Here is a 26,956-nt window from a genome sequence, read left to right as displayed (position 1 = left end):
AAAGGACCGCAGATGGAATCATGGAGGGCCGATGTCTAGTTTCCAAAGCTGTGTTGACACAAGGCCTGCAAAGGAGAAAAGAGCCAGTTAGGGTATTGTTTGCGTTGGCCAAGGGTAAATAGCCCTAGGCCTAGGGACTAGAATGTCATATTATTTCAGGCTAGGTTTTGGATTTTAAAATACAAAAATAAATAAGGGCACAAAAAGATTGATCAAATGGTGGGGTGAGAGATGAGGGATGAGGAGGGGGAGGGGGGGTAACGATTGAAATATTGAAAGTGTGATGACACCGTTATTGCCGTGGAATAGGAGAGGGCTCAGCTCCACATCTGACGCGTTCCGTCTACCAGACTGTCAGTGTTTTGGTTCAGGTCATATTTGGAAGATGTATAAATCCAGGCATCCCAGCTTGTACAGTGTTCGGCTTTAAAAGGCACTGCAATTGGAGCTGAGGTAACCGTAACCGTAACCGTAACCGTAACCCGTCAGTTATTCATGTCCCATGGATGTTTTGACGTGTGTACAGTGTGAGGGTTCCTTGGATAGGGTTTGTTTGGCACGGGAGTGAAGCTCACCACGGTTTTCCTTCATTCAGAGGGGATCAGCAGGCTTTAGGCTGATAGCACCCAAATAAACTAGAGGAGAGAACAGGGCACCCCTAGTGGCTGGGCTGAAGTACTGCAATGTGGGCGTCTGTACCTCTGTACTAGTCTGCTCAGTAGGGTTGAGTGTACAGCAATCAGTACACCACACCACAGGACCAGTGTGGTATAGTCAATGGTGGGAACGTGTTCTAATGCATGGATAATGGTCTCACTCACACGGCTGTTTGGTTAAAATAGACTCAATAGTCCATTGTCTCTGCACTCAACTGCTCTGCCTTGGACCAATAAGTCAAAGGTGTGTGTATGTGTGTGGGGGGGAGAGGGGGGGGGGGAGGGGTAGAGATGAGGTCATCTCTGCAGGAGAGCTCCGTAGCGAGACACCTTCATCTAGCGAGGGAACGTTTCCTCAGTCCTGTTCCCTCACTCTCTCACCGTAAGTCGTCCTGGACGAGGTGGCCTGCTTCATAGGTGATAAAGCCAACAATGCTTCCACCCAGCATGAGTCCAGTTGTGATAAAACTGTATGGAGCGTATGAATTATTTGTTCAAGAACCTACATTTACTCCTTTGACTTAATTTCTGTTTCCCTCTCTCAACAATCATTTGATCTTAAAAAGAGGCAGAGTTGTTTAACAGCTTGGGTGGATATTATATACAGTATTAAGTTAAATACACATATGGTAAACTAATATACAGTCTCTGCTCCATATCCACATTTGGCTCTGTCAATGTGAGCGAACTGCCCACAGTTTGCATTGTTAAAGCAAGTGTTACACTATCTAGGATCTAATGTTCAATGCCATGGTGTAGAACTAAATCAACATTTTTCACACACACACACACACACACACACACACACACACACACACACACACACACACACACACACACACACACACACACACACACACACACACACACACACACAGAATATGGTATAGCTAATTAAATAATTTCTCTGAAAACTCTAAATCAGGCACTAAATTGTACCACAGGGTAGACACATTTCTTCTATAAAAAAAATATAGAATACAAAATAACACGATTTACCATTTAAACACACAATAAACAAAAGACATTGACTCTAATGGCCTACAATAGTTTCATAGCAACAAATGTTATGACCATCGTATTTCAATCTGACAGTCACCTACATCACTTTACATCTGTTACAATGAGTTATGGACAGGACGAGACAGACTGCTCGCATTTTCACTGTTCTTCACATTTCCGAAGGGCGGGATCCCTCAAAAGATTTATGATTTCTGTGGCAGCGCAGTTTGGGATGGGATCTTATTACCATACAGCTGTGAGGTTATCTCCCGCTCCGCCTTCACTATCTTAGATAAATACGAGAGACATGAAAGAGGATGGTGTGGTCGGTGTTAATGTGAGGCACGCGACTAAAGACACACGCGCATCTTTGGGGAGCATGAATGGCGCGCAAAGACGCGCGGCCAGTTGGTTCACGACGCCGGGCGTAAAAGACGTCGGTAAAATGAAAAAAGATAGCCAAATAAGTCGATGCATAATTCGTTGGAGAATACAACAAATATCTGACATAGCATGGTTTAACATTGCACCAGTTCATCAAATGTGTTGAAATTAAGCAGTGATCAAATCAGTGACTAAAAAGTGGCTAAAAAGCTTCAAAACATGTAACTCAACCATTCATGAAACGAACAAATATGAAATGTGTATGTTTCAAATGATATGTAAAGCTGCTATAGTGGCCGAAAGACTTCTTCATATGTAAACCAAAATTGATTAAAGAGAGCAGATAGCCTAACCTAATTAAAACAGGAAAGATGTTGCATCTTGTCTTCATTTAGCATTCTGCTGATACAGAAGGAAGTCTGTTAATATTCAATTCATACATTGTGTGCAATTATGAATGTGTTCATTTTTTATTTGAACATGATAGAAAGCCCATTCAGTTAACCTAAAACAGTTCAACATGCGCGTAATGTTGATGGTCAGAAATCTGTCTTCGGACAGACCGCGGGACAACGTGGGGGTTGGTTCGTAGGCTTGGTTGCGACTGGCGCTTGGATGAAAAGTGGGCGGCGTTTATTGATTGACAGTATTCATAATGCGTGCACTCACTCAAGTATATAAACTGTGCGAGACGTCAAACACCCTTCATTAAAAACAGTATGCTCCGTGACTGATGTACCACCACATGTGCACAACATTACTGGCGCCACAAGACGTGTGTTTCTGTGTGACCGAAGCGCAAGAGTTGCATCCACACAAGACCAAGGGAAATCACTTTACCGGCAGGATGGATGGTCAACAGAAAGACAGAAGGATGACTGAACTGTGGATATTGACGTTATTGTTATGCGTTTAATCTGTATCACTGGATAACAAGGTTTTTCAACATCTGCTGGTTTCGGATTGTGGTGCTGGGTCTCGTCCAAAACGGTTTTGAAGAAGGATATATTTATTTCCCTTTTCCCCAATTTGAAATTTCACCATCATTACTTGGAATAGGAGCTGTTTTGGGAGAACAGGTTATTTTTCAAAGGATACACACTGCAACTTTGGACAAGAATGGCCGCTTGTTTTACCTTTATCATCGCAATTATTATAACGATATCAACGCAGGTAATTTATGAACTTTAGAGTTGGGTGACATAGGGATATATTATTGCTGAAATATAAATGTTTCCAAAGCAGTTTTGCATTGTATTGTATATATGTATTGATTGATTGTATTCCTATAGGTTCTGGGATCTGGTGTATTCGAGCTTGATCTTCAACAATTTCAGAATAGCAGAGGTTTGCTGGCCAATGACATTGCGTGCAGCCCTGCATGTAGGACATTTTTCCGAGTTTGCTTGAAGAACTATCAGACCGTAGTGTCACCTGGTTATTGCATCTTCGGCACTGCCGTCACACCTGTACTAGGAACCAACTCCTTCAGCATCATGGAGGGCGGCGGGTTCACTAAACCAATTCGTTTGCCGCTCAACTTTGCATGGCCGGTAAGACGCGTCTGTTATTACCACATCAAAATAGGCTATGCAATTAGAAAATAATGGCTTATGCCTAATTGGTAAATAACCGTTGATGCAAAAAAAGTTGGTAGAGTATAGGTCCACTAACAACTGGACTATATGAAAGAAATAGTGATGCATAGGGTATTAAAAGCCATAACATGTGCATTACAAGAGTTTCCTTAAATGCATTACATAATAACATTTATCAAAAGACAAATATATGAAAAATAAGTCAGCAAATCGTTTATTTGAGATTGTCATATTTTCTTTCATCTTTCCCTAGGGTTCTTTTTCACTAATCATTGATGCCTGGTATTCTCCTTCAGCGGATCATCCTGAAGGTGAGTGAAGCGCTCAATGCCCGACAACCGCAAGAGGGAGACATGTCACTGTAATAAGTGCATTTAAAATATTCCCAATCCACTGGAATAAATACTTAGTACACAGTATAAACGAATGAAATCTATTTGAAAATATCTTTGTAGAGAAAACAAACTTGGTAAACGTGAATGTTTTTGCTTCATGTGTTGGGATGAGTTACGTGCCACAAAGCACTTTTTTTTCACAATCTCTCTCCAACACAATTGCACTTCCTTTGGTTTATTTTTGGCGTGGGAAAGTGTGCACGTCTTTAGTGAGAATATCTGAACCTTGCCAAAACCCTCTGACTGCCTTTCCTGTATTTTACACCTTTTTCTGTTCCGCCCTTTGGAAGGGGAATAATGGGTTGAAAATGTTTTGCTGACATAAAGGAAGAGGAAATTTCAATCGCAGTACACGCAGTGCACTTGAACCACTTGAAAGAATAGCAAACAGGCCTTGATATATTCACAAACGGGATTGTGCTACACGTTATATTTCTGTAGATTTTGCTGGAAGTATATTTAAAGGAACAATGTGCACTGTGTGTTTGTATTATTGAGGCTATAAAACAAAAGTTTGCATAGCCAATACATCTGTAATTCACCCCTCCCCCCCCCCCCCCAAAAAACAAAACAAAAAAACATGATGTTTACTTATCTTTACGCATGTGTTTTGTGCTCTATCCTTCACAGATACAAACAACCCCGAATTATTGATTAGTTCCTTTGCCATCCAAAGAAAGTTGGAAGTAGGGGATGAGTGGTCCCAGGAGGTGCAGACCGGGAAACAGACGGAGTTAAGGTACTCATACCGGTTCATCTGCGATGAAAATTACTACGGTGACAGTTGTTCCAAAAAATGCACTCCAAGGGACGACCGTTTTGGCCACTACACCTGCAACCCTGACGGGCACATATCCTGTCTCCCAGGCTGGAAGGCAGGCTGGAAGGGAGAATACTGCGAAGAACGTAAGCAATCAGTGTAATATATGGGTTTAGGCTATAGGCCTACTTGGATTTGTTTCTGAGGAAGATGTGTCACATTATTCAAGTATATAAGTAGACTGACTATATTAGCAGCAAAAACGGCTAGAACGGCGACGCTCAACTGACGGCTGCCTATGAATTAATTTCGGGTTGACCAGGGTTGAACACCTAGTCCCTCTCAATCCAACTCATTCAACCCCTTTTCTCAGACATCTCTGCGCCTGCGCCAATCATAATCCCGAGCGGCGTTCTCCGGGTACAGCACGCGCCGGGTTAATCGCGGCATTATTATCCGCCACGCGCCACTAAATTGCGGGCTCTATTGTTGAGCGGGAGGGCAGCAGCTGCAAACAGGGTTCCAACAGCCTACCAACAACAATGGGGCAGCTGTCCGCTTTTGAGAGCAAGCATCTGCTCAGGCCTAACCAGCCGTTAAACACTGGTCTTGTAACCATGCAAAAATCAATGTCACACACAACACAACACAGGCGCAGCAAATTAAGATTTCTTTAGAAATAGTCAGGTAACAGGTTTGGTGTTGAAAAAAAAAGGTGTTTTAAGGTGACAGATCCTAATTGGGAGGTTTGTAATGCGTAGGCCGAAGCAACCTGGTTGAATGAGCCACCTAATAGAGCCCGTCTTCTTGTCTCATTTTATTGCAGCAATCTGTCTTGAGGGCTGCAGTAAAAGGAATGGAAATTGTTCAAAGCCAGGAGAATGTAGGTAAGTACTCTTACTCCCTTTGTAGATCTTGACTGTAATCACCAGTTGATCTAATCAAGATGTCTGCCTCTTGTGTGTGTGTGTGTGTGTGTGTGTGTGTGTGTGTGTGTGTGTGTGTGTGTGTGTGTGTGTGTGCACACACTCGTGTGTGTGCTTGCCTGAGTGTGCCTGCATGTGTGCATGTACACAGTAGTAAAAGGTGTGGTGTTTTTCCTCTAACAGTTGCAGGGAGGGCTGGCAGGGCACCTTCTGTGATGAGTGTAAGCGCCATCCGTCCTGCAAACACGGCACCTGTCAGCAGCCATGGCAGTGCACCTGCAAGGAGGGCTGGGGGGGACTCCTCTGTGACCAGGGTGAGTTCACTACACCCTCCATGGATCCCTCCCTAAAACCTTAACAAACCTTAAGTACGGCAGTTTAAAAACACATAGGGGGAAAACATAGAATAACTGGCTATATAACAGACACACACACACACACACACACACACACACACACATATATATATATATATATATATATATATATATATATGTGTGTGTATATGCCATTTAGCTGATGCTTTTATCCAAAGCGACTTACATTGCAGTGAGTGCATACATTTCAGTATATCATTTCAGTATCTAAGCGTTGTTAGTGCCATGCTCTACCAACTGAGCCAAGAGGACATACATGACATGCATACAGTAGAGGAACAGTAGAGGAAGTTACTAGAGGAAGTGTCATCTGATATCCTTGTCGGGCCCAAAGAGAAGGAGGAGAGGAGTGACTGTTTTCATGTACACATCGCATCCACAGATCTGAACTATTGCACCCATCACAAGCCCTGTGTCAACGGAGCCACCTGTATGAACGCGGGCCAGGGGAGCTTCACCTGTACCTGCCAGCCCGGCTTCACAGGGGTCTACTGTGAGACGGAGGTCAGCGAGTGTGACAGCGAGCCGTGCAGGAACGGAGGCCAGTGCTTGGTAAGCCCGGAAGCCAGGCTCTCGTTTCCCACACAGCCACAGGCTTTCCTGTTTTTGTTTTTCCCCTCTATCTATCTGTCCAAGTCTATCTGCTAGTGTTGAAGAATGCCCCAGACAGACCTTAAGTCAGATAGTTGACCCAGTTCACATACTCTCCTGTGAATGAATGTAATTCAAACTGAGGCAACGTGGGCATAAAGAAGAAAAAAAAGAAAAAAAAAGTGGTGTCACCAGCATATCTGAATGAAGAGGCACAGGCAGCAAACTCAGTGACCTTAGTTGTTTCAGTGGTCTCAGGTGATAACCCCTGTCTCTTCCTGGCCCTCAGGACCTTGAGAACGGCTACAAGTGTGGGTGCCCACAGGGGTTTGAGGGGGCGCACTGCGAGCACAGAATGCTGACGTGCGCTGATTCGCCCTGCTTCCACGCCGGGAAGTGCCACGAGAGAGACAATGGGCGGAGCTACATGTGTGAGTGTTCGGCGGGCTTCACCGGACTCAACTGTGAGAAGAAAGTGGACAAGTGCACCTCTCTGCCCTGTACAAACGGTAAACAGTCCTCCCTTCTCTCTCTCTTTCTCTTTCTCTCTCTCTTTCTCTTTTGACTTTTTAACAATAATGAATCCTCTACCTACAGACTGTCACTGTCTTCTCTCTCTCTTTTGACTCTTTAACGATAACGAATCTACTACCTACAGACTGTAACTGTTTTAAGAGGTGATGTATGAAGTGGTCTGTTCATCCATCCTCAGGGGGGCGCTGTGTTATCCATGGCAACACCCGTCTGTGCAGCTGTCGCTCGGGCTTCACCGGCCCGCGCTGCGAGGTCAACATCAACGAGTGTGCCATGACCCCCTGTGCCAACGGAGCCACCTGCATGGACCGCATCAACAGCTACACCTGCGTCTGCCCGCCGGGCTACACGGGACGCAACTGCGACATGTCCACCGACCGCTGTGCCTCCCATCCCTGCCTGAACGGTGGGACCTGCGCCCCGGGTGGCAAAGGCCAATCCCCCGCCTGCGCATGCCCCACCCACTACTCCGGCCCCCGGTGCCAGGACTACAACGTGCCTTTGTCCATCACGCCCAGCCCCAGCAGCACAGGCGGCGAGCCCAGGGACAGGCTCCACTGGGCAGCCATCTTCCTGGGCGTGGGCTTGGTGGCTCTCCTGGTGCTCCTCTGCATGGTGGCCGTCGTCCTGCGGCACGTTCAGCAGCAGAGGAAGCGTCAGCGCGACTCAGAGACCATGAACAACCTGTCGGCCTTCCAGAAGGAGAACCTCATCTCCCCTCTGCAGCTGAAAAACACCAACAAGCAGGTGGACCTGGAGGTGGACTGTCCAAAGGAGGAGAAGTCCAACCACAAACACTTCAACTACCACCTGGACTACAAAAGCTCCAAGGACTACAAGGATGAAGCGCTCCAGGAGGATAAAGACGACAACTGTGAAAAGACGATAGTGGAGAAGATGCCATTGAGTAGAATGTACAGGTAAGCGAGGAGACAAACTGTCAACATGACCATCATGAATGCATCGCCTGCCTTCCTCGCTGCACACACAGCTTTGTGCAGTTGACATACTCAGTACTGTACGTTCACTGCTGATGTAAACAAGCTTATTACAGTTAAAAGTGAATGCACTCTCAACTGTACCGAGTCAGGACTAGTTAGCCCTTTGAATATAACCTTTACGACTACTATCCACTTTACTCCTCCAGCTCTAACCTCGATCGATTCCAGTGGTGTTTGAATGTTGACATGTTTGTTTTTCCTTCACAGTGAAAGGCCAGAGTGTACGATATCAACGATATGTTCCCCAAGAGATTCAATGTACCAGTCTGTGTTTGTAATAGCAGAGGAGAAGAATGAGTGTGTCATAGCCACCGAGGTAAGCTTTCATTTTCACATTTCCTCTGAACATGTTTCTGCAACTCGACAGCGAAATGTCATGAGTGCTTGTCAATCAGTAATGCAAAAGATCGTATCGCAGTTGCCGAAGGCAAACAAAACCGCTGACTCTAATTTCTAATTTCACTGATTTCTAAAAAACAAAAACGTTATCTTTACTGGTATCTTCAGTATCTTCAACTCTGAGATAGAGTTTTGATTCCATTGCTCTGGTGATTGAACCTGTTTCATTCCTTCCCTCATTCAGGTATAATACATGGAGGGTATCAGTCATTCTGAAGAATGGATATCTTCTGGTCTGTTTACAGGTGTAAAAATAGACTGGGATTTATTTAACTGCAATTTGCTGCTCTTGAAAACTTGATAACTGGACAGAGCCTGTGCGCTCTATGAATGCAATAGGACTCAAACGACGAACCTTTGTTAGAATGTAAGGACTGAACAGACGGTGAGAAATGATGCACACAGCTGACTGGGACGTTTGACCTCCAGTGTGCACTGTTAGATTCAGGCCCTTGACAGGACTTCTATGGGAAACAGGTCTGTCTTGTTGAGGCCAGCATACTCATGAGCAGAAGGAGAGGGCTCTGTCTGAAGACACTTCACCCTATTGCAATAATCAGCAATCAGCCAATCAACTTACTGCCAACAAGCCTGTGGAAGGAGCCAGCTACTTCTATTTCTCAACCCTGGCTATGTGCTATGCAAGAAAAGGGAAATCAAAAAAACTTTAAAGGAAAAAAAACCTACTGGAAACGGTTCATTTTTGAGAATATTTGAGACCTGTGTCAGTTTTGTAAATTTGCTATTCCTTTTTTTTTTTTTTTTTTTTTTTTTACTTTGATAAAGAATGTATGCAGCCCAAATCACAGAGCCTTAAGTATGGGTTTTAAGAGCAACATTTGTGCCCAGCTTCTTCTTGAATCCTTTGCACAACAAAAATGGAGGGAAAATACCTTTCGAGATGACAATTGATGCAATATATGCTGCAGTGCCAGAGGGATTCAAGATGAAGCAACTATTACTTCTTATTATGCAACATTGCCCATTTATGAATACAAAGAAAAACTAAAAGTGACTATCGTACCAAGGACGCCTTCAATTGAAATTACTGAACCAATAATGTTATTTTTAAGATTCGTATTTCACTAGTTATTTAAATATTATGAAGCACTGATCTTTCTATGTTTTATAAGATTATTTTGTATATAATGTATATTTATAAGTTTAGAAGTCTGATGTGTACAACTGTTTTTAATTTGTTGCCCAAAAAGTTGAATTTATTTTTTAATGTTGTTGTTGTTGTTGTTGTTGTTGTTGTCGTTGTCGTCGTTGTCTAAACAATGAAAAAAATATCTGGTACACTGTTGTTTGTTGGTTACATTAAATGTTGAGTGCAAGAGGTCAACTAGAGATCGATAAATCTGCCTAGATGTTGGAATTATCAAGAATCTTCAGTTGAAGTTATTATCACCTGGTGTGAAGATGGCTTCCTTGTCTAGATGACGCTTGGCCTTGTAGCAGTTGTAATAATCCCATATATATGGTGATCAGAGACGTGTCAATGTGATGTGAAATCAATGTGCTCGCAATCATTCAGTGGACAGTATTGTAAGTGACAGCAATGTGAGGAATATGGACAAAAGTTATATATTAAAAAACCTGTAAGTTAAAATGAATCATTCTTACAACGTTAATATCATCCATCTCCTTCACATATACACCTTCTCATTCAATGGTTTTTCTTTATTTTTTTTTATTATTTTCTACGTTGTAGGTTAATATTGAAGACATCAGAACTATGAAGGAACACATATGGAATTATGTAGTAAACAAAAAAGTGTTAAACAAACCAGAATATGGTTTATATTTTAGATTCTTCAAAGTAGCCACCTTTTGCTTTGATGACAGCTTTGCACACTCTTGGCAAGGTGTGTCCAAACTTTTGACTGGTATTGTATATATATATATCGATTTATTTGTTTTACAGCTAACTGCAAAGATACAGTATCTGTTTAATACTGCATGCCAGCAATCAAAAGGCAGGTAGGAAGGCTACTGTATAACTATACAGTATACAGAGTAGTCAATAATTGTACTGTGGCATATCCTCCTAAAAGGAAAACCAACCGCATCCCTGCCCCCTGTTCCCAATCATTCACGTCCGTCCCCTTTAATTGGCTGTTTCCTTGATTGCCCATCCCATAATAAGCTACAATACTGAAACAACGAGAGTGCACAATATGGGAAAGAAGCTACTTAACAAAAACCCAGGCGGACGCTTTGTGTGTGACCTCACACCAGTGGGAAACTCAGCATATGCCCCCGCTTTAACTGAGCGTGAACATAGAGGTTAGGAACCAAAGAGTCCGGTGCCGAGTCACTGCCAACTAAGGGATGTTGCCCACACAGCACTCAGCCCAATAACTCTCAAAACACAGATATCTGTCACGCCCTCAAATTGAGTGGGAAACACACATGGGCATATGAACATGTATCCTAACCCTAGTATCGATCCACTGGGGGAAAAAACCCATCCAATTATCCACCCTTATCCTTGTATTGATATTTGTCTTCTGACTCCCCTCCCCCTCCCCCCCCCCCCCCCTCCCCTCTTAGGTCCAGATATTTGTCAGAACACACTAACACCTAAACGTTGGTCTTTTCCACATATTCTATCCCATTTCATTTTCGAACCCCTTTCAAACGAGAACCACAAAGCCAGGCATTTTCATTGTGTTATAATCAAAGCATCCTGTTTATGGCCAAGTGACATCATTTCCTGTTTCCCTTCTGATTAAAATGCGAAGGGCGCCGGCCGACAACCTTTCTCACGCATTTGTTCCCGAAAAGTATGTGTGACACCTCTTAAAGAAAACCCTCCAATAGCTGCAAAAGGGTTAAATGACCAGTTTTCCAATATGTTTCAAGGGTTTCCCTCCGTGTTGTAATGTTGTTAATTAACACTTGGGGGCAGTAAACCATATATGTCAGGGGCCTCAAAATGAGAATGAACTTCCACTTTTGCACTCTGCTGTAAGTTAACTCAAACATTGATTAATTTGAATAAAAAATAATAATGCTTTGAGAATCACAAATGACACTAACAAGTCATTGAAACCACTAATCAGAAATGATGTGTGTCGTGAAGGAAGCATCATTGATGGCGGAATAGCATTATCTGACGGTGTCGGTCGCATCATGTTCGGACCAAAGCATCATTGCCCTGGCCTGAGGTCAATGAGGGCAGCAAGCCTCCTTAAGTGGTCATTCGCTGAATGATGACTAGGAATGATAAAACGCTTTTGGGCGCTACAGACACACCTGAGTAGAGCGCAGACATTTAATGCGCATTAGAATCCTTGGATCTTATTGTGCAAGCTAAAGCCTCTATTTATAGGTAATCTCATTAGAGTATCACTGACTATATGACCCTCAAGGATATAATGGGAGCTGCTTTTCACACAGGGTTAAAAATAGATGTGCTTTCCTTATCTGTGACTGTGAGGCCTTATCTGTGACTGTGAGGAGCAACAAACCTAACGATCTTAAATGACTTTAAAAGATGTATACGAACGAACAAGGAATGTCTTTGGGCATACTACTCATACTACTCATACTACTCATACTACTCATACTACTCAAATGAAAGCTCTGGCATTCTTGCAGGAAGTTAACTATTCAGCGCACAGGCTTGGACACTGAACTGAGCCCGTGCCATTTCACGCCACTGTCAATCTATATCTGACCAAAGAACATCATGTGAGTAGTAGCAAATAGCCATTCTAAGAATATGTGCACTGTACAATGTACAGTACCCCCTGCCAGGACAAACATCTTATCAAACATCTTATTAAACTTGTTGCCATGCGTACAAGTGCTTTCAGAAAACACACAACCTATTTTTTTCCTTGTTTCCATCCTTGTTTCTACCCTTCGGCGTGTGGCAACACTGTAGGCTAACCATGACCCATGACTCATCATTTCATCTGTGTTCTCTGAGCTCCACAAGTGGAACTCCGTCCATCTACTTCCAGTCAATGTACATTTATGGAAATAAGGATTTCTTCAAAATAAGAGCACCCAAGTTCAACTTTATTTTGAATTTAAACATGGTAAATAGGGGTCAAGGAACCAAAAATATATAATATACGATATAAATATCTAAATAAATATGTATCACTCATAACCATATAATATTTGGTATAGCATTGCCCCAGAAGGGTTTGTACTTTTCCAAGGCTAAACATGATTTTTACTCCCGTTGTACTTGACAACACTTCTAATACACATATCAACTGAGTTTCAGTCATGAGGGATGTCATACGAACAGGTTTTGCCACTTTACTGACGATGAATTATGAATGACTATGGCAGAAATCGGAGGACGGGCTACGGATAGCCATGACGGGTGTCATATGAACAATTATTGGCACATAATTGTTCGTATGACATATAATATCTTGTGCACAGTCCATAATGTGTTCCCTATGCAACTTAGGGGTGGCGTCGTTCACTGTTGGGACACAGTAAAGTAGCAATAATTATTCGTAAGACATCCCTCATGGTTGAAACTCAGTTGATATGTATACTGTGTTATCGAGTACAGTGGCAGTGAAAATCATGTTTAGCCTTTGATTTTCTATGTTCCTTATGCAATTTAGACGAGGCACTTTTAACTGTTGGGACACAGTTTTAACTGTTGGGACACAGTACAGTAGCAATAACTGTTACGTATGAGCAGAGAACCCAGATGAATTGTAACGTGTTCGCGCGGTGGTTTCCTGAGAATGTTTTGCTCCAGAGAGATATTGTGATTGGTTGCGTTCCAGGTCTCAAGCCAACCTCCTCTATGAAATCATTGGTTAGGAACGTCCAGGAACGTAACAACAAACACACGTGTCTGTACATCGCGACACTGTGCAGTATCTGATACATCAATGCCTTCCGATTGTATGTGATAGAAGTTGAAACAGCGAGATTCCTACATCAGCTGTTTAGAAGAACACCTTATCGACATCTTGGGATATAATTGTGGGCTTTTTTTGTAGAATTGAAAACGCATGTGTGTCAATAGGCAACTACTGTAGTGTAGTCAATATGGAATCATTGTGCAAATCCTAATGCTTCGGAATGCATCAAATACAATTGAGATTGAGCTGCATCGGTAAAATCGTAGGGCAGTTACTTCTTGACAGAAGAAAATAAACAACACTTCGGTCTCTTACATCTAATACCTTGTTACCAGCTTGGGATACAATGAAGCCACAAGACATTATAACAGAAAAAGCCAGCCTGTGGATATTCGGATATGGTTCCTTAGTCTGGAAACCAGACTTCAAATTCAAGAGGAGCAAAGTGGGTTACATTAAAGGATATAAGAGACGCTTCTGGCACGGGGACAATTTCCATAGAGGAGATAAAGACACGGTAAGTATTTTCATTCAATATGCAGCAGTGCTAATGCACAGCAATGCAGTGTTGAGCTTATGAGTAGAAAAGCAGATCAGAAACAGTGGAGAATTTGAAAATTACCGAAGAATATTCTGATTTGTGACACAAAATGTAATTATTAAGTATGTGTTTTTAAATGTATTAGTATACCCAAAGGGGGACAAACAGGCATTAATGTGAAAAAAATAAATAATAATAATAATGTTCAAAAGTTTGGACACAAACTTGCCAAGAGTGTGCAAAGCTGTCATCAAAGCAAAAGGTGGCTACTTTGAAGAATCTAAAATATAAAACATATTCTGGTTTGTTTAACGCTTTTTTATATATATATATTATACTAATGCTCAGAGATATTATGCCCAACTGAAAAATTGCTGAGTGTGCATGCCTTCTAATGTACCCTCTCTCTGGTTGCCCTTGCCCTCCAAAGCCAGGTCGAGTGGTGACTCTGGTGGAAGATCATGACGTAAGTGGCCTTACTTTGTTCTAAAATAACCCAGAACTTCACTGCACTTCACTTGTTAATCCAACCTTGAGAAAGCACACTGCTTTCAAGCATTTGTTGTTGTGTAAGCGCTTGTGTAAAGTAAACACTGGTATACTCAATTAAGTGCATTATTCACTTCAGTTGACTATTGCTTTACATTCTAGGCCTAACTCACTGTTTGAAGTTAGCTCACAATCTTCACCTCTTTTCACTGCAGGCTTGCACTTGGGGGGTAGCCTACGAGGTCACAGACTCCCAGATCGAAGAGTCACTGCAATACTTGAATATAAGAGAAACTGTGTTGGGTGGCTACATCACCAAAATGGTAGAGTTCACTCCCAAAGAGAAGAGCCAAGGGCCACTGCTAGCCCTGGTCTACATCGCCACCTCCGATAACCCCATCTACCTTGGGCCTGCGACGCCTACAGAGATCGCTTCCCAGATCGCCATCTCTAGGGGCAACACGGGCCACAACATAGAGTACCTCCTCCGCCTGGCAGAGTTCATGAGGCTGTACTGTCCCGAGGTGGACGATGACCACCTCTTCTCCATTGAGGCGGCTGCCTTGGCCCTGGTACTGTGAACTGGCCTGGACCACAACAGAGACGTGACGCTCGCTAACGTGAACAATCTGAAGATGATACGAGTTACTCCACATCATAAAAGGGTTGACGTGTCATCATCACTGTTTTTGTTGTTTTTCACTTGAACTTAATCCTCTGAAGCTGAGATAATCTGTCTAAATGCCTGGGCAATGATTTAAGTAAGGCCCACAATTTTTTGTAAGAGGTGTGTAAAGGGATTTCTGAGTTCATCCTTTTTGACTTCCATGTTTCTGACATAATAATATCATCTTAACATTGTGCAATACTCAACATTTTTGTGGTCAGGTTTTGGGTGCAAAGAGGTTGAGCAATAACTCACTGACAGTTAACATGTCAACTTGACATTCTATAGCACTTTTAGCGTTTTCCTAGTAAGACAAGAACATCTCATTTTAAAATGTACAGCATTCTGCAACATTTTCTGTTTTGAAATTCTTGTATTGTTCTATGTATAGCTATTTCTTTTCTTTTCTAATATGAGCATTATTTGTCTTTGTTAGAAAAGGGAAGAGGAATCTATTTTCAAATGTTTTTTTTAGTTTTTTTTAAATCCAACCACTTAAATATATAAAAAAGTTGAGTGGAGCTCTTACTAACTCCCTACTTGACTCAAAAGAGCCAAGTAATGCAACACGTCATCGTGATTAAACAGTGTTTTCGCAATTGGCTATGCAAGTTTCATTTTTGTCGTCCCACCCACCGCCCCCGGCTTCCACCTGCAGGTTCCCACCTGCAGCTCTGTGTTTACCTACCTTTGAAAGGTTTATGGGGTATAATATTGTAATATTATATAATATTATAATATTGTACTTAATGTTTAACTATAGATGGGGAGCTATATCAGAGTGGAGACATCCAACTACTCCAAACCTAGTGTGTTACCATTTTCATTAAACTATTCAAACAACGTAATCTGACTGAAATACAAATTACCTTGTGGCCAATAAAGTCATCTTCTCTCTCTTCTTCTCTTTAATCAAAATAAATTCAGATTTAATTCGCACTGTCCCTGTGTGAGAAAACCCTTAAATTAAAATCGAAATAAATTCAGATTTCTTTCGCTCAGTAAACATGGTTTAATTAATAATAAATGTTATATAAATGTTAATATTATTTTCCTGCAAATGGAGGATTCAGCATAGTGCATGTTTGGAGACTTTCCAGTCTAGATCACTATGTCCTGTGAGCTGAACCTTTAACCTTTAACCCCTGTGCAGACACAGGGGTTCTGTAATAGGTTAAAGTTAAGTTGGGTGTTGATAGGTGCAGAAGTCAGCTGTCCTGTGGAGGACCAGGGTAGTATAGGCCAGGGTTGGCACGATACAGTGGACACAGGAGTCAGCCATGTCTTTATATAGCCTGTAAGCATGTAAACAGGGTATTACATCATCAAAACAGACCTGCCCTTTGGCATCGTCATATGCACTGGGAGAGGCAGGTGTATGTTCCAGGGTACAACCACAAATACATACAGTACCAGTCAGACGTTTGGACACACCTTCTCATTCAATGGTTTCTCTTTATTTTTTATTATTTTCTACATTGTAGATTAATACTGAAGACATCAAAACTATGAAGAAACACATATGGAATTGTGTAGTAAACAGAAAAGTGTTAAACAAACCAGAATATGTTTTATATTTTAGATTCTTCAAAGAAGTAGCCACTTTTTGCTTTGATGACAGCTTTGCACACTCTTGGCGAGGTGTGTCCAAACCTTTGACTGGTGCTGTGCCTCCAGTGTTGCTTTGTACATTCTTTCCCTGGGACTTGCTGGTCCCACACTCATATGAGATGTGCTGTGTGGAGGCGCTGGGGGCCGAGGGGCTTCCTTTAACGTGCCGTTTGGCTCACGTTGTGAAAACATGTGCACGTGCACGTGACCACAAAAAAAGTGGTCTCAATCACACATACACATGCATGTCCTTTAGGTTTGTGAACCCGCAGCGTCACACTGGTGGAGATTCCAAGAAAGCCTCGTCTAACTGGGGGAAAGGTTATGGCAACGGAAAATGAGCAAGGTCCCTCAGCTAGCAAACAGGGAGGAATAGTAAATGGAAGTATGTATTATAGAGAAGGAAGAAGAGAAACAGTGAGTAAGCACTTTCTGAGGTGACCTGAAATGATTGGATCCCTCTGTGTTTCAATAAGTGTTTCAATTAGTAGCCCCGAGGAGTTTCACAACAGAACAGTGATAATGAGTCACTGAATATCAAAATAATTTGTGTTCCATGTCACTTGAGTGCAACATGCAGCTGGCTCATTCATTCACATCATATCATTAGTTTGTTATTCATGTTCTGTAGTCAAAACATTTTAATTTTCTCTGTACTGTAAAAAATGCTGAAGGTATTTTAATGAGTGAGGCCTCTCAGCTAGGAAACAGGGTGGAATAGTAAATGGAAGAATACATTAAGAGAAGGAAGAAGAGAAACAGTAAGTAAGCACTTTCTGGGGCGACCTGAAATGATCCCTCTGTTTTTGAATGCATTTTTTTAATTAGTAGCCGTGAGCAGTTTCACCACAGAATAAGAAACCTCACATATAATATGAGTCACTGAAGATCAAATAAGCTTTAAGAACAAATTAACATCGCGTGATGCCAACCGACAAAAACAATTCCAATGTCATGGAACAGAAATACTACATAACACGGAGCTGGCACATCAATCCACACCCTATGATTAGTTCGTTGTGCATCTTCTGTAGTCACAACATTTGAATAAAAAAAATAATGAAGGTATTTTAAGGTAACGGGAAAGAACAACGTGAGGATTCCAGATTAAATTCAGTTTGAGGAATGACCTAATCGTACGATACTCAACCCGAGCCTTTCCAAATATGTAATGAAGACAAATGAGGACAGTAATACGGCTCCCAGAATTTAGTAAGCTGTCACCCTAACAGCTCTTAGAAGGCTTGATAATACGGACTAACCAATCAATAGGCCTTTCACAAAGGCTGCATGAGGGCTCCTTGGAGAGGGTTAGGAGTGAAAATGTGACCCCGGGGTCACTCAATTACAGCATGACCACAGAGAGTGGACACAGGCCATGTCATAACCTCTGACCCCCTCTACATTACCACATGGGCCCAACACACTTTAAGTGGTCATTCAAGACAAAGTCAAACCAAATCGTATTAAGCAGATGCATTGCTTAATGAGAGACAGAGAAAATCTAAGCGGGTGTCTTACAAGACATCCTCACACCCCTTTGGGCCTCAGTTTAGAATGCATTCATGAAAACACTTGAACCTCTTTTGTCTGTTATGATGATGTCATCTTCTATCATTCTGTTTTCTTCTATCATTCTTCTACTGACTCACATTTGTTTTCGTGATCATTTGCGGTTGTAAAAGACACCGTAATTATGTTGTCCTGAACTGAATGTGCTTTGGTTATAAGGAATGAACAGAATGCTGAGGTCACGTCCTCATGTGATAACAGGACTCCGTTAGACTCCGTTAGAATAGTTGGCACACTCCCAAAACCTGCTACTCCTTCCCACGCCTCCACCTGCATGCTAATGTGCACTCAGGCTGAACCCTGACCCTTGACCATGTGTGGTCATCAGAAGGCTGAAGGTCATCCTGGAAGTGCGTTAAAAAGAAAGTGATTAGGGCACTAATGGAGTCCAGGCACTCAAGAGCGCTGCCCCCCCCCCCCCCCCCCCCCCGATACTGGAGCCAGCCCCGAAGGCCAACCCTCTCCACTGAGGACCAGCTGACCCCGGTACACCCTCTCACCACTGGACATTAGACCATTATGCTCATAAAAGTCTCCCCACCACCGGAGAGAAGACTTCATTTCGTATCCTTCTCCCTCCCTCTCAAATGCTCACCCTCCCAGCCAGTCTCTACCCACACTGTATCCTCTCATCGCAACCTGCGCACCCTCTCACTCACCGTTCTCTCTTCCTCTGTCTTATCCGCCCTACCCTCTGTTGAATCCTTCTCTCTTCTATCCACTGATGCAGCTTCCTCCACCCTCCTGTCCTCTCTTTCCTCGTCCTTCGACTCTCTCTTTCCACAGATCTTCCTTACCACCGTAATCAATTCCTCTCTATCCACAGGATCTGTCCCTGCTGCCTTCAAGACAGCCAGTCAAGCCTCTTCTCAAGAAACCAACTCTTGACTGTCTTGGCTGTCCATAACTACAGGCCGGTATCCCTTCTCTCCTTCTTATCTAAAACCCTTGAATGTGCTGTCTCTAACCAACTGTCTAACTACCTCCTTCAGAACAACTTCTTTGACCCTCACCAATCCAGCTTTAAAGCTGGGCACTCTACTGAAACTGCTCTCCTCGCTGTCACGGAGGCTCTGCTCAAGCTTCCTCCCTCTCCTCTGTTCTCATTCTTCTGGACCTGTCCGCTGCATTCAACACAGTAAACCACCCAATCCTTCTCTCCACCCTCTCAGAATTGGGCATCTCTGGCTCTGCACTCTCCTGGTTTGCATCCTACCTGGCCGGTCGCTCCTACCAGGTGACGTGGAGAGGATCGCTGTCCTCTCCTGGCGCCCCGCTGGTGGAATGAGCTTCCCACTACTGTCAGGACTGCAGAGTCACTACTGATCTTCCGCCGTAGATTGAAAACCCATCTCTTCAGGCTACATCTTAACAGTCCCTCCTAAAGACCTATTCACCCCCCACCACCGCTCAAAGCAAAACGGGAAATCTGCAAAGCACGCGCAGTAACGTTTTGTAATAAAGTAACCTTATATAACTGTTTCAATATGAGATAAAACTAGCCGAGATGAGACAATATGTCAGAAAGGGTCTTGGGCTTCTCCCTATATTGCTAACCTGCCCACCTTTCCAAGCATTCGGGACAAAGTCAAAATTACACTCCTCACAGTGATGTTGTTACAGTAATGTTGTTACAGTAATGTTGTTACAATGTTACAGTAATGTTGTTACAATGTTACAGTAATGTTGTTACAGTGTTACAGTAATGTTGTTACAGTGTTACAGTAATGTTGTTACATTGTTACAGTAATGTTGTTACAATGTTACAGTAATGTTGTTACAGTGTTACAGTAATGTTGTTACAATGTTACAGTAATGTTGTTACAATGTTACAGTAATGTTGTTACAGTGTTACAGTAATGTTGTTACAGTGTTACAGTAATGTTGTTACAATGTTACAGTAATGTTGTTACAGTGTTACAGTAATGTTGTTACAATGTTACAGTAATGTTGTTACAATGTTACAGTAATGTTGGTATTGGCTCTATTACCTGATGTTGTAATCAGACAGAATGGCCAAAAGACAATCATCTGTCACCACATGATAATGAAGCCCATATTTTGATCCATCCATCATTGCCTGTATGTGAGTGACGTTACTGTTTGTGTTCCACCTCCAGACGCCGTAGGACTAACAACCTCTGGATTTTATAATCCAATCTGTCTGGACCAGGACTGGGACCTGAACCAGGTCTGACCCAATTAGCCCCCCAGCCAAGGATCTGCCCCTAGCTTCATTAGCCCTGCCCACCCCTGTGGAATGGCACTTTCACTGCGCTTAATTTCATTTCCCTAATCTAATTTTGACTCAGGCTCTCCGAGGCCACCCGGGTCTGGCTCAGGGGTGTTGGGCCCTCTGGTAAAATAGCTTTGTGACATCATCTCTGGGAGGACTTGACTATCACTTTATAGGGAAGGCACGGAGCAACGCCGAGGGGAATCAAATCAATGTGTAGTAACCAAACCCTCTGGGGAGGGGTGGCTGTGTGTTGGTAAACACTGGGTTTCTGTTTGCAATTCAGCCCACGTTCAACCGCGTGGCTACACAACAAAGCTGCCTGGACCATATGGTCCTGGCTTTCGCTGAGTGACGTTATCTTGCCCTATCATCAAGATTGCACAGTGTTGGTTGTCAACAAACCTAGAGAATACTGACATGGAAAAAAGGCCCACTTTCCCCCTTGAAGCCAGATCAGAGCTGGTTTGAGAACTGCAATAGCCGACACTGAGTGATGTTACTGATAAGGGGAGGGGTGAGGTAACAGCTCCCCCTGTTGGTTGCGTTAGGTGGAGCAACGTATAGTCGGAGACAAATGAGGGAAAGAGAGGTTGCAGGAGAGCGCAGCAGTAACTTGGAGCAGTAGCAGAACACATAGCACTACGGTCAAATTATGGGGGACCTTGTCTGATGTTAAGTAAACAACATTCTATCTCTGTATTCATATTTAAAACAATTACGTATGTACATCTGAATTATGTATCTGACCTCTGGCATGCCATGTTACCAAGCCTATGGGGACCAATGCTGACATCTCATCCCACAGCAGAACTGCATGTTGGGAGAGAAAGTATTATTACCTTTGGAGGGCATTTCTGTCCCCACATACAAGGAATGGAACATTTTCCCTTCCCGAAAAGGAACAAGGCCTATCTGAAACTCTGAGAAAGCAATGTAAAACCAAAAATCTTCCCCCGCCCCACACAGCATGTGCAATAAATAACTTTATTTTTTTTCTTACTTTTAAAAAAAAAAAATTGTAACTTTCCTCGGACTCTTTTTCTCCAGAGATCCGTTGTATGATACAGACAGCCCTGACATACGCAGAGTGTAAACACTTATACCTCATACCATACTCACTTAGCAAACATCAAAAGGCCATGAATGTTTCCTGCCATTTTTCTGGAGAGCATTTTCTCTCAAAGAAACAGGAAGGGGAGACTATTTTTCCCACAGTCTCACAGAGGTTGGATCTCAATGCCATACAACAGTGTTTCTGTGTCTTATTTACAGCAGACAATAAAGGAGAAACTGACCTATTGTGAGTGAGGTGCTCTGTACTGGTTATTGGCCCCCTACTTCCAGTCAGGAACATAAAAGGCTTTCTGACTGTAATTCAGTGAGCACACTCATCCATTCATACCGTCATTTCAGTTCATCAACAGCACATTTTCTATTTAACTAACATAAAGGCCTCTATAAATGGAACCGTGGACAGTCAAAGCACTTTGCAAAATCGCACGTGGTTAAACGTTGGCGTTGATATCTTACAAAATTCCCGTGGAGCAAAAAAAATCTAAATATTTTATCTCCCTGAACATCCCTTTAACAGCATGCTGGGATTGTCACATCATGATATCAACCTGGACACCTACTGATAAGGCTGTACTTTGTCAATTCTAACAAGTTCAGTATACTCTCTCAAAAACTGTTGGCTTGGCTTACTGTAGTCTGTTGGGGGAACTGTAACTCAAACTTACGAACCTACAGTTCGTGCAGTTTCATTTTATTGAAACCAGACTCATCTCTACCGAGGGTTCATCCTAAACTTCTCCAGTCATGGCTGTTTGCCCCTTCGTAGCTGACAGCCTTAGGTAATTTACCTGGCGATGGCGGCGGGCGGGGTGGGGGTGGGGTGGGGTGGGCGGAGTACCTCTCTGACCAAATGGTTCTAGGAACCGAGCCAGCCGTGGTGTGTCGTCATGGTGTCAGCTTTCAAGGTTTGACTGCCTGTTAACCAAACCGCTGTGACAGGCACCGCAAATGCATTTTGGCCAGCCTGACAACAGCTTGTTAAAACGTGTACGTACAATCCGTAAAAAAAAAAGAGGGTAATGGTTTGGCTTCAGACCATCGCTTGTATGGCGTGCTATGAGTGAAGCCTCGTTTGTCAGGATTGGATAGCGTGTGTTTTTTAATAGAGCATCAACAATCTGCCTGCTCAGTGATAAGAGCGTTCAAAGTGGGGCTGTTTTGGTCCAGCAACACCATCTTTGGCACCCAGGTCAAACGGTGATGCTAGATAATTTCACTCAGACAGATCTGGCTTTGAAACGACCCAAAGGGAACTGTGTTTACTCAGGAAACCTCAGTTTACTTTGAAATAATTGGTCTAAATACCAGATCAAATCTTGTATTAACTGAAATCATCCTCTATGGATTACCCTTTGATGTTCAGCTGATAATGTTTTAGCTGGGGTTACTTTAATCTCCTGCCCATTCCCTGTCTCTGGAACCTCTTAAACTGGTTCCTGATTCTTGCTATCACGCTCACTCCACATTTTGAGATGTCTGACTTGGATGAAGCAGAGAGAAAACAGTTCTGCAATATGTGTCTATGTTATCACTGCAATGCAAAGTTGGACATACAGGCCAATACAAAGAATGGACAGCCAAACTGTGCTTGTTTCAGGTGGACACCAGAGACAAGACTGGCCTTATGGACAAAACAATCATAACCTCTGAGTCCTTCCCTATAATCTCCTCTCCAAGAAGCCCTTGGCCAAAGTAAATAAGCCTAAAACAAATGACTCAAATTCTTTGAGTCAGAGGGAACTATTTCCGACAGTAATTTATGATATCAGACATTACTTCATAGCAGGAATTAATTATGTGTTTGTATGTGTTTGTTTAGAGTGCTTCATTGCATTCCTTTGAAGAGGGCATGTTAAATAGTCTGAGGGTAATCAGCCAATCTTATCAGATTTTCGCTGTTGTTTGTTTCGATTCTAATCTTGCTTTGAAAGACCATATGCAGTTGCTTATATTTGTTTGGGACAAACTGCATCCAAATGAGAACAAAGCACAGATGTTTCAGGGCCAAAGTGTGAGATTTCCATTGATAATGTCCCCACTTTTCCTAAATGCAACAGTTAAACAAAAGCCCAATCTGTTGTTGAAGAACTAATGCCACTCAACAATGTGGTCCCATGTGGATATGTCCGTGTACAGTATTGAAGGGAAATGTCACAACTTCAGAGAAACTTCAGACATGACTTCAAAGAAAAAATCAATGTTTAAGCTTAACTGCTCCTAACTCCATTTCTTCTTTTGTTCATTTGAATTTGAGTCCCTCTGACTGGAATTGCTGACACAGAAAAAGGATAATACCCCATTGTCGGGTGGGGTGGTGGGCTGAGATACAGTACTTACCACAAGATGGACAGGGGAGAGACTGGAGACATCCCCTTGGTACTGGGGCCCTCTGCCTTGGGGTGGGAGAGAGGAATCCTGGGGGGGGTGCTCGGAGCCTGACAGTCTAACCCACTGGGAGACAGGGATAAAACCACACCAAACTCACTAGTCTGGATCAAGATTTCCCAATGAGGGAAAGATCGAGTGGAATTATATGGCCAGACATGCATGTTAGGGAGAAGATGCGATTATTGCTGTGGTGGTGACAGGCGAGGACTTCGGGCATTTTAATATGGAGCTTGAAACCGGGGGAAATCAACTAGATGGCTTTTGCACGCCTCAACTACAGTGATTAGTGCCACAGAGAGAGACAGAGCGACAGAGCGAGAGAGGGAGAGAGAGAAAGAGGGAGAGAAAGAGAAAGAGAAAGAGAGAGAGAGAGAGAACGCTCCAACTCTTTTCATCAGACACATGCTGACAGATAGAAGGGAGAGATCTCAGCTTCCCTCAGCTAGGAAGAGAGCACTCCAGCAGATCCAGCTGACCCGTGGACCCTGGGTCCAATAGAAGAGACGCGGTATCAAGTTCCAGGACACGCTAGGCTGGAGCTGGGTGACGCACTTACAGGGGGAAAACAGGCCCCGGGGCCCACTGAACAAGAGACTAGAGTTACACCCTCAGCCAGAAACCCCCGCCAGACTACCCCCTACCTCTACTCCCAAAGTGCTGACAAGGACTGACAATGGTGTGCTACAGACACACTGTGATTAATGTGGCTTTGTCTATTCATCCACATACAGTTTGCACTGTACTGTGCTGCATAATATCTGACGGGTGATGAGTTGCGCTTCCTGGCCCCTCACTAGAGGCTCACATCAAGCAAGCAAATCAATAGATTCCCATCTGAAATCCAACAACTGAAGGGTTAATTCATCGAAAGGGAGGGAGAGAGGGAGGGAGGGAGGGAGGGAGGGAGGGAGGGAGGGAGAGAGAAAGGGAGGGAGGGAGGGAGAGAAAGAGAGAGAGAAGGACCCCAGGGTCATTCAACAGGCAGATAGAGGAACATGGACCTTACGATTAGTTTTGACAGTTTTGGAGGAGGGGTACTCTTCATCGGGGCCAGGCCCCCTATGGCTATCTCTAGAGGGTAAAGTGGGATTAGCCCCACTCCTCGTGGACCCCCGCCAGGGTTTAATGGAGCAGGAATAAGTGAGTGAATGGATGGGGATACATGCTGGCAGCAGTTACCCCCCACATCACTTGGGCTTTACTTACAAACTAGGCCAGGCAGACAACCCACAGTGAGGAAATGTATCATATTGCAATTTGCTACACACTACTGGGATCAAGCCTAGATCAGGCAATGTCAGATCAAAAGTGAATTTAGATGAAGAATCATCATTTCCTTCCAATACAACTCCTCTCTGCAAATGAGACAGCATAATATTATTCAACACTCCTATGGCAATAAGACTGTTGCTACAGTATAGTTCTGGTATTTACTGTGAACTGTACTAGTTTCTGCCAACTCCAGCCATAGCTGGCAACGTGTCAGGAATGTGAGCAGCGAGGGAGAGTCACAGAGGTCTGGATTCCCATGAATCATTTGCTCCAGCGGCCTGCCATAAGGAGCCAGAGAGGGAGGTGACCTGGGGAAGGGCTGTATCCTGTCTGCAGAAGGCAGCTGGACAGCGGTGATACAGGCCACCAGCACCACTCTGGTTCTGTCAACATCTAGTATCTCTCCGCCTTGCCTCACACCCTTCACAACAAGGTCTGCTACAGGCCTTACAGCCTTACAGGTCTGCTACAGGCCTTACAGCCTTACAGGTCTGCTACAGGCCTTACAGCCTTACAGGTCTGCTACAGGCCTTACAGCCTTACAGGTCTGCTACAGGCCTTACAGCCTTACAGCCTTACAGCCTTACAGCCTTACAGACTCTGCTACAGGCCTTACAGACTCTGCTACAGGCCTTGCAGGTCTGCTACAGGCCTTACAGACTCAGAGCCGTAGGGTTTTCCATAGTTTATAGGTCAGGGATCAAACGCCACGTTGAGCAAGGGGGAGCATACACTGCAGTACAACTACAGTACTAATTGGGGAGCTTAGGGAGCCTGAAGAGGAAAGGGGATTTGCTAGTGCACTGTTCTAGGGGGGTCCCATTAGATCTCAGTTGATGGTGGCGTCCTATGCAAATCCTCACCACTCTAAGAACAGAGTCGGTTTGCTTAAAGGATATATGTCACCCGGGAAAATATATCCCACGCATTATGCAAATGTATCTCATCACAGTGACAAACCATGCCATTCAAACCCTATCTACTGTATGCCCCGTTGATCTCCAGCTTAAGGGGTGTAATCTTTTAACACCTCCTAGATTTGCTATTGTGTTCAGATTTTGCTTAAGACGTGAACTTATGTCAGTTACTTTGTTTGCTCTTCAGCAGATTTACTAGGATTGGTTCAGGGTGGCTGAGGGAGGTATTTGGGTTGACTGAAGTATCTACTCAACTATAAATCTGTGAAGAGATGCACATAGCCATTCAGAGACCATTACTAAGCAGATTACCCATCCAAATCTGGCAGGATATAGTTCTCAATGTCTGGTCATACAGAGCTGTTGAATGCTAATGGTGCACCCTTTTTCTGAGCCACACAGAGGCGTGGGAACACAATGGCAAAAACATGTTTACACTTACTGTACTTAAGAGTTGTTAACTGGGATATAATATTGAACTCTACACGTCTAAAAAAGGCCCAAACTGTCAGATCATTCCACAGGGCGAGGCTGACCCCTACAGGGCAGGTTAGGATGTGCAGCAAATACATGTGTACATCTTCTGTGGCTCAGTTGGTAGAGCATGTTGCTAACAGTGCTTAGGTTGTGGGTTTGATTTCCGCTGGGACCATATATACTGAAAAATATACAATGGTGTATATATATATATATGTACAAGTGTAGAGTCAATG

The 26,956-nt window shown here is 43.4% G+C and overlaps 2 protein-coding genes across 2 annotated transcripts; both read left to right on the top strand.

Annotated features, from left to right (window-relative positions):
* The first annotated feature begins 2,778 nt into the window (after nt 1-2,778).
* LOC310814365 (delta-like protein 4) lies at nt 2,779-10,235 on the top strand. Its single transcript, XM_083683745.1, has 11 exons — nt 2,779-3,215; nt 3,335-3,595; nt 3,894-3,951; nt 4,666-4,941; nt 5,622-5,682; nt 5,905-6,035; nt 6,481-6,650; nt 6,979-7,198; nt 7,402-8,143; nt 8,432-8,540; nt 8,808-10,235. The coding sequence occupies exons 1-11, from the start codon at nt 3,162-3,164 to the stop codon at nt 8,811-8,813; spliced, it is 2,088 nt and encodes a 695-aa protein (XP_083539871.1). The 5' UTR covers nt 2,779-3,161; the 3' UTR covers nt 8,814-10,235.
* Nucleotides 10,236-13,666: 3,431 nt separating this feature from the next.
* LOC310813946 (glutathione-specific gamma-glutamylcyclotransferase 1-like) lies at nt 13,667-15,092 on the top strand. The gene is made up of 3 exons (XM_083683137.1): nt 13,667-13,990; nt 14,445-14,480; nt 14,719-15,092. Exons 1-3 carry the CDS (start codon nt 13,820-13,822, stop codon nt 15,082-15,084), a joined length of 573 nt encoding a protein of 190 aa, XP_083539263.1. The 5' UTR covers nt 13,667-13,819; the 3' UTR covers nt 15,085-15,092.
* The last annotated feature ends 11,864 nt before the right edge of the window (nt 15,093-26,956 follow it).

This window comes from Argentina silus (genome assembly GCF_951799395.1).
Source record: "Argentina silus genome assembly, chromosome: 13".
Taxonomy (NCBI): domain Eukaryota; kingdom Metazoa; phylum Chordata; class Actinopteri; order Argentiniformes; family Argentinidae; genus Argentina; species Argentina silus.
This window is presented reverse-complemented; position numbering and strand designations above follow the sequence as displayed.